The sequence below is a fragment of the Eublepharis macularius genome, chromosome 1 (genome assembly GCF_028583425.1).
Source record: "Eublepharis macularius isolate TG4126 chromosome 1, MPM_Emac_v1.0, whole genome shotgun sequence".
Lineage (NCBI taxonomy): Eukaryota > Metazoa > Chordata > Lepidosauria > Squamata > Eublepharidae > Eublepharis > Eublepharis macularius.
In genome coordinates this window covers 144,528,964-144,537,820 of record NC_072790.1, presented here as the reverse complement: position 1 = coordinate 144,537,820, position 8,857 = coordinate 144,528,964, and the positions used below count along the sequence as shown (strand labels likewise).

Genomic DNA, 8,857 nt, shown 5'->3' with positions numbered 1-8,857 from the left:
ATTTTCTCCAAATCTCTTGATATCTTTGTTTTCTTTCCTGTTTCTGCTTGGTCGCATATCTTATTGCTAATCCTCTGAAAAAGGCTTTACTTGCATCCCAAACAATTCTCATATGTGTTTCTGAATTTATATTTTGTTGAAAATATTTCATTTCTTCCTTTGCCTCTTGCACGAATTGTTTGTTTTTCAACAATTGAACATTTAATCTTCATCTAAGTTTCTTAGGGTCATCATTTATTTTAAGCAATATCGGATTGTGATCAACAAATGTTCTTGGAAGTATATCAATATCTTTGACTTCCTGTATTAAAGTTGCGGAAAGCCAACACATACCAATTCTAGACCAAGACTTATGGCTATCAGAGTAAAATGTATAGTCCCTTCCCGTAGGGTTCCTCAATCTCCAAACATCGATCAGTTTAAATTCTTCCACCAATTTAAGGAAGGATCTCAGTAGGAGAGATCCTCTTGATTTTTTTCTTTTTTACTGGACTTTCTATCTAAATTTTGATCAAAAACAGCATTAAAATCTCCAATCAAATATCTGCATAATCAAAGGATGTCAGGACTCCATTTAATGAATTAAAAAAAATTTCTTGTTGGTCATTTGGTGTGTAAATCATTACTAATAGAATTCTCTTTCCTCCTGTGGAAATTTCTACTAATAAGTATCTGCCATCATCATCTGAATGAACGAAGTTAGGTTTCAATTCGAAAGTCTGTATTGTTAACTTGTGCCTTCAATCTTTGACGTATATGTGCCTAAGAATTCTGATTGGACCAGATTTCCTTGCTTTGCATATACCTTTAAAGATGGTGTGCCATTAAAAATTAGTATGTGTGCTATGTATTCTTCCTTGAAAGATCACATGTTCTTTTTTCTCTCTCTTTAGAGGCAGAGAATAAAGACACACACACAAAGTGAGAGATAAAAAATGGTTCAAGATCACCCAGTAAGCTTTACGGCTGGGAATGGAAATAGACGTTACTAAGTACTTAGGGATGCTCAAGTGAACCTCACTTCACGTGTCTCTCCTCCAACTTTCCATGCACTCGCTCGCAAAGTCACAATTCAATTTGCTCCACATGAATACATTCACACGTTTGATATCAGTTCTTCCTCAGCTGCTGAAAGTATCCCAGTTTCCCGCACCTCCCACATCTATTCATTGAAATGCAGATCTTGACATTTTGTCACATAAATACAAATCGGCAAGTCAAAGGAGCCTGCTGTACTTGTTCTTGCAGTGAAAAAAGAGCTGAATTGGCGCTCTGCCCTCCAGAATCACTTGCAGATGTGATCACATAAAGGGAGCTCCTGTGAAAGCGGCATTCATGTGCACTGAGCAAGAACAACTTGCATGTGAATTGAGGACTACACATACAATCCTGCACTTGAACATCCATAAGTACTTAGTAATGTGTATTTCCACTCTAAATGGGGATTTGAACATGGGTCTCCCCAATCCTAGACTAAAATCAATACACAGTACAGACTAACTGCTATATCATATGCAGCGTACCACCAGTGTACCTGTAGCAATTGGGTCTGCTTCAAACCTAGTCAAACTTGACAGATTGATTTTAAATATAAAATAGGATACATCAGAGTCCCAACTATCTTCATATGGCTATACTAATGAGCTTATATAATTGTAACTACATGTCCAATAACTAAACCAAATGAGTTAAAGAGTAGAATTTGAAATATGAATGGCTGCTGTTGAAAGCAATGGGACGGCTGAAGCAGACTTCTAACTACAAGACCAGAAATAAGTCCAACTAATCAATTAAATTTACTTCCACATACATCATTTAAGACTGGAAACAAGACCTAATAAGTTCAAAAGAACAATGCTTAAGAGAACCACTAGACTTTGAGGGATAATGGATGGCACATCAACCTGAGATGGTACCACACCATCATATTTATGGGAAACAAAGACAAAATGAAAAGAACTACAAATCAATATACTTGTGAATAGAGAACTTGATTGCTTTTAACCTAATGAACACTTCCAACAGATTTATACAGATCTTATTAAAATTAGAAACATAGGAACCATGGATGTAAACTGAGAATGTATCAATTAACTATACAGTGTGTAACAACATATACTAAACATAACTATGATATGTTGGTGTTTTAAGAGGTATTGATATATTTTTATGTATTGTTGTTTCTTTTATGCTCTGTATTTAAATAAAGTTTTAAAAAAACACTTCCAAGTCCGAATACATGTATTATAAAATAAAATAAAATAAAATATAATTCAAGCAATTTCCTCACTGTGAAAAAGCTCCACAGGCTCGTTTTCAGTGCTTCTTTGATCACAGGTTACATTTTCCCCACCAAAATGTGGTTATGCTTCTCAATGGGAGGGGAAAATCTCCATCAGTAACATACCTATGTGGTCCACATTCATACAAGCAGTTCCTATCAGGCAAGCACTTCAGAAAAAAGGATCTGAAATGTCCACTGTACCTAATCAGTATGGTTTGATGAGGGTAATATTCTTTACTTAGCTAACTGCACAAGCATTTGCTGTTTCTCCAAGAAAGTTCTTATTTTTATTAAAGCTTTGTCTGTAAGCGCCATAGTTTCATCCCATTTATTCTTTTCTGGGCTCGTGTAGGTCACTAAGTTCTCTGTATACTGCAAGATCAACTTTAGAAACCTGTGAGGAATAGGAAAACATTTATGAGAATATCATTTGATAACAATAATTCTTACAACCAATCCCTCTCCAACAATTTTTTTAACAGCTAGTTTCCCTAGTTTATGAAACTTCTGGAAGGACAGTCTTTACACAGCTTTGCCAGTTGAAGAAAGAGAGCCTCAGTGAAAGCTAGTGTAGCCTGAATATTGAACTGAGACCAAGGAGATGCAAGTTCAAGTTCCCATTCAGCCATGAAACTGGGTGTCCTTGGCTAAGATGCTCTCTCTTGGCTGAATACGGTTGTTGTGAGGATAAAACTGGAAGCAGGGGATAGATAGAAGAGAACCACTTATACCAATTTTGGTTCTTAGAGGAAGGAGGGTAGGATAAAATGAATAGATGGAAAGGAAGGAAGGAAGGTGGCTGAGAATGTGGAGATCTTGAAGGACATTGTGCTCCCCGATTTTAATGGGCTTCGGTTGACCCTGGCAGACTCGGTTAAGAGCCTAGGGGTTATACTGCATCCAGCACTGATGTTAGAGAGTAAGTAAATGCAGTTGTAAAAAAGGCCTTCTCCCAATTCAGATTAGCCTCCTACCCTGACACGGCCAATCTGACAACCTGGATCCATTCCATGGTAACAGAGAGCCAAGCTCGAAGTGACTTCTTTCATGTGGAGAACATTTGATTGGTTCCGCAAGTTTACCTGGAAAGTGAAGTCGGCGTCTCCTTCCCCTCTCTGTGAGGGGAAGGACACATGCCCTTACTCCAGTTTTCTCCGGGAGATCAGGAGCAGGGGAAGGGCATGTTAGAGCAGCAGCAGCAGCAGCAGATCCCTCTGCTGTCGCTGCTGCAGGAGCTTCACCAGCGCAGCGGCTTTCTTCAGAGCTGCTCCTTGGGAGCAGGCAGCCTGCAGGGCACCCTGGGAGAGAGTAGCAGCTGCCCGCCCCTAAACAATCTTTGGGGGCCCTTGCATCCAGCAGGCTTATGACTGGAGGACCGATTTGAAATAGCTGCTGCTGCTGCCAGCTTTCTCTGGCTCTTCAGCCAGCGATTCTCACAGAGAGGGGAAGGAGACTCCGACTTTACTTCCCAGGAAAACTTCTGGGACCAATCAAGTGTTCTCCACATGAAAGAAGTCACTTCTAGCTTAGCTCAGAGAGACTTTACTACTGTGATGCTCTCTAGATAGCTATCCCTTCAAAGACAACTCAGAGACTCCAGCTTGTGTAGAACGCCACAGCTTGATTATTATCAAGAGCTAGGTGGAGCATGCATATTACTCCCATGCTGCAGTCACTCCATTGACTACCCATCAATTGCCGGGCTCAATTCAAAGTATTGTCTACCACATACAAAGCCACTCATGGTCTTGCTCTCATATCTGTGGGACCACCTCTTTCCCTATGCCCCACTCATCTGAACATGGCTTTTTGCAGGTGCCATCCTGCAAACTGGCAGTCAACAGCTGCTCATACAGCTGCATTCTCTGCCATAGCCCCACTTTATGGAACAACCTGCCTGAAGAGGTCAGGAATGCTCTCATTCTCTTATCTTTCCTCAAACTATGCAAAACTGAATTATTCAGGATGTCTTTCTTACAAGGTTAATAGGGTTATGCTGGAAAGAAATGCCTCAGAGAGATGTGTTGGTGACTGTAAACTAATACTACTGTGTACTGTCTGTTGCTATAAGTATGCTTCTACTGGATACGGGACTACGGGATACGGGACTCCGGCTCTCTGCTCTCAACGGAGCGCCACTTACGCCGGTGTCAAGAGTGAGGAGCCTGGGGGTGGTCCTGGATGCTTCCTTGTCTATGGAGGCACAGGTCGCAGCAGTTGTTAGATCCTCTTTCTTCTATTTAAGACAGGCTCGACAAGTTGTCCCCTACCTATCGACCCATGACCTTACAACAGTGATCCAGGCAACGGTCACCTCCAGATTAGACTACTGCAACTCACTCTATGCAGGGCTTCCCTTGGGCTTGATCCGGAAACTGCAGCTGGTTCAGAATGCAGCTGCACGGGTGGTTGCCAGAGCACCAATCATGGCTCATATAACACCTATCCTCCATCAGCTGCACTGGTTACCGGTTGACTACCGGGTCTGTTTCAAGGTTTTGGTGTTGACCTATAAAGCCCTATGCGGACTGGGCCCAGCATACCTTCAGGACCGTCTCTCCCCATATGTTCCCCAGAGGTCGCTTCGATCAGCTACTAAGAACTTGCTTATGGTCCCTGGCCCCAGGGAGGTCCGCCTGGCCTCTACCAGAGCCAGGGCCTTCTCAGTTCTGGCTCCGACCTGGTGGAACTCTCTGTCTGAGGAAACTAGGGCCCGGCAGGATTTGTTATCTTTCCGACGGGCCTGCAAGATGGAGATGTTCCACCAGGCATTTGGTGGGGGCTAGGCTGTCCTCTCGCTGGCCATACCACTGAAGACCTTCCACCACCCATGCAGGACAATGCTGTATTTTAATATTTTATACCCGCCAATTTTAATTGTTTGATATGATGTTTTAATGTTTTTATAATGTTTTTATTGTTTTAAGCTGCTGTTAAACCGCCCTGAGCCCGTCTGACGGGGAGGGCGGTCTAGAAATGCGATTAAATAAATAAATAGTTCTGCATTGCTTTTTTCCCCTTCAGCTCTGTATTGGATTTCTGCTTGTTTTAAAATTTATGCCATCTGTACCCTATTGTATTGTTTATTAAATGTCCCAGCCAATGTTTGTATTCACTTGTACTATGTAATCTGCCTTGAGTCTCAGTGAGAAAGGCAGATTATAAATAATGTAAATAAAATTAAAAATACATGACTAATAAACAGTGAACATAGAAATGAAAAGCTACAACTGTGACTATATAGTGATCTTAAGTAGCACATTCTTCTCATATGATGGGAAGAGTACAGAAGAACATTTTCTACCCTTTCATTATATTTGGCTGATAAGAACATATAACGAATTACAAATCCATAGAGAAATTGGTTTCAGTCACCGATTATCACTTTAACACTGCTAGAATGCACTCACTTGAGGTACTGCTGATATTCAGAAGAATTTTTGTTACACACAGTATGAATATTGATCAACTCCAGAGTAATCAGGATTAAAATCAGTTGCAAAACTGGAGATAGATATTTAATGCTAGAAGGAAAAGAATTTAGGATGACGTTAGAAAGAAAAATCAAGCTATATCTCTAAATGAAAAAAAATGTTAACCCATTTTAGGTAACTCTGTAACAGTCTATAACCCTCAGATTCACAAGATTCTGCCACAAGAGAGTTTTTGTTTGTCACCTAAAAACCTTGGTTTTCCCCCCCTATACCTCTGCCTCTTTGAGTCCGTTCAGCCATTCTGATTAAGCATACATTGTTATCTTAAATAAGTGTGCCATCTTGGATGCACTGCAGTACCAACATAACCTCACAGCTTGTGATACTGTGCTGGTATAACAGTTGGGTATCTCTTCTAAAGTCTTTGTCTACTTTTAAATGAAGGAAATAGTGGAATCAAGTATTTTACTGTCTGTGCTCCAAAAGTCAGTAAGAGCAGTAAGATCTGGACACTGAGCAGTGACTCTAGCTACTGCTTGTTTCTCAGTTGTGGCAGTACACTGTCCATTGCTTCAGACCCTGAGGCACTGACCATGTGGATGAATACACTGACAAAGTGGTTGTGAAGGTGGCTGGATGCTTTTGACACTGGCTGAAATACCACTGCCTTATCTACCCCTCTAAATGAGCACTCCTATTGGGAAGAGAGCCAAGGTTTGGTTTTTCAATTCACTCATCAAAATCTTTGCCCCTCCCCCCTGCACCATCTGCCCTGGCTTTGACAGGCAGCAGCTGGGGACACTTACTTTCCACTAACTCCTTGCCACCTACACTGCCCTCCTAAAGAAGACAGAACTGAAAAATGCCCATATGCAAATAAAACATTGTACTCAATGGTCTGGATCTTGACCAAGATTGTTTATTGTTGTCAAGAGATAATTTATACAATTCCAAGATAGCTGAAACACACTAAAATCCTCCTGAAACCAATGGCACTTAAGTACTTTAGAAGGCATGATTTTAGTATATAAATTAATTCTACAAGACAGAGAACTCCCTAAATCCAAATTAAAGTTTAAATGTGAATTGCATTCTGATAATGTGATATACAACATTTCACCACGTTTCAAGAAACTTCTTTTAATGGAACCTTTATATGGGGCACATGCATTGGTATCTTGCCAACAACAGTGCCTTAAAACTGTACCCCAAGACAGTGAAGCTATTTTCTCAGAAGCTACAAAATTGAAATTTGGTACGCACACCCTGCCAAAACAACCATTACTTTGACAGTGAAAAAATGTCTGATTTTGACATTTATACATTTATGAAAGTATGAGGGACAAAGCATAGAAGATAATATTTCAGCACAGAATAAGCCAAGCTATACAGGGAAGGAATGTTGATCTAAGAGAATTCAATTGGTTCTTCAGGCTTAGATTGGGGGAGTTGTCCCAGCAGCAGCCAGAAATAGAGCTATGCTTACATATATGTGTATATAGTTTTATGTAGTATTTGGGATTTCTATCACAAAGTTTCCAGGAAAAAAATAATTCTTATTTAATTAAAAAAATATTCTAACCTCCTTTTCAGGCGCAGATAATTGTGTCTCTGACGTGATCGTAGTGACTTGTTTATCCACTGTTTACATCTGGTTTCACAAGTAGAAATGACTTGACATGACACTTGGTGGCACTGTAACCCTATCTGACGAAGCACCACAGTGATTTCTAGAACGGACCGAGAGCAGAAAAGGATGCGAATAGGCTTGCTGCAGAGTTTAATCATTAACCTGAAAGACAGAAAATCTTTTCTTTCTTCAGTGCTAAATTACAGTAAAATTAACCTAAATATTTTCAGTCTGATTGTACAGTAAGCAGTCTGCAGTTATGACAACCCCAATTTATTTATTATAAAGGGAAGGGGTGGAAACTGATTGTTTCTTCATTATTTCAAGTGATGATCACCAGCAGACTAGAGGAACACCATCTTGGATTCAAAAATAGATACAGGAAGCTGGGAAATAAATAACTTTAGCCCTGGGTGTGTGTACACACTCTCTCTCTCTCTACGTTTTTTGGCTCAGGAGTATAAATCATATTTATTGCTACTGTAACTTACATCCTTGTGAAGCAGGCTCCAGACTGAATAGAAATGAAATTCCAGAAATGGCCAAAAGAGTTACAAAGTTGTAATACAGACCTATTTCAGATTTGGTATAGGGAACATGATAGGACTTACTTTTCTGTTATAAGATTGTTCAGAGAACTGCCTTGAAGTCTGACATCCAGAGGCAGGTACACTTGTACCAGAGAGAAAATATCAGCAACCACAAGTATACATGGAGCAGATGCAGAATCTTCTTCCGACCTTAATTTAAAAAACAAAAGACATTAAAAACTGCTTTTAGAATTCGTACCCACGATTTCTTTGGATAATAATTCTATAATACCAACTTTCTAAACGCATTATAGTATTTATAATCACCCAATGAATCCTTGGATATATTTTCCTCGGGTGGGTTATATGTGTAGTAGCTCTCTTTTCTCCATGTGCAAATCCTAGGACATTTGGAAGATTTCTTGAAAAAGTCAGCACACGCTTACTACTTCCACTCTCTTGCTATCTGCCCCATTGCCATAACTAAGCACCTCCTACAAAATTACAAGAGCTCTCCTTGCTATCTCTACTTGTTCTACCCATTCCAGAACAGTATTGTATGAAATGATGGCATTTTCACAATTCATCAAGTTTCCCCAGTAAGTTCTGTCTCTTTCCAAGGTGCTCTCACAAACGCTCAAGAAGTTCCAGTCTTGCCCATCCCCAAAACATAAGATTGCCTCAGGATTATCTAATCCACTACGGGGTCAGAGGTGATGTATTTGAAGAGTAGGAATTTTTAATTGCTATTGGGGTTTTCTAGCTCTGGCTCTTTTGTAGGCTCTGAACTACAAAGATTCTAAATATTGTGTAATAAGTTTTGTTATATAGTTTTGAAATATGTCTCTGTGATATGCCCCAAGCCTTCAGGATAGGTTGGAATAAATAACTGAATAAACACATATCTATCTATCTATCTAAAGACAAGTGTCCTGACTGACTCATCAACACCCAGCCCAAACCCCTGGACCTAGAAACG

General features: G+C 40.0%; 1 protein-coding gene across 1 annotated transcript in view; it reads right to left on the bottom strand.

Moving 5' to 3' along the window:
* Positions 1-1,777: 1,777 nt before the first annotated feature.
* ERMARD (ER membrane associated RNA degradation) overlaps positions 1,778-8,857 on the bottom strand; it is a 57,077-nt gene continuing 49,997 nt past the window's right edge. The window contains exons 15-18 of the mRNA XM_055001190.1: positions 7,960-8,088; positions 7,301-7,510; positions 5,695-5,808; positions 1,778-2,678 (exon numbers count right to left, since the gene is read on the bottom strand). Of these exons, the coding sequence (XP_054857165.1) occupies positions 2,519-2,678; positions 5,695-5,808; positions 7,301-7,510; positions 7,960-8,088 (613 nt within the window). The 3' untranslated portion in view covers positions 1,778-2,518. The remainder of the gene's footprint in view (positions 2,679-5,694; positions 5,809-7,300; positions 7,511-7,959; positions 8,089-8,857) is intronic.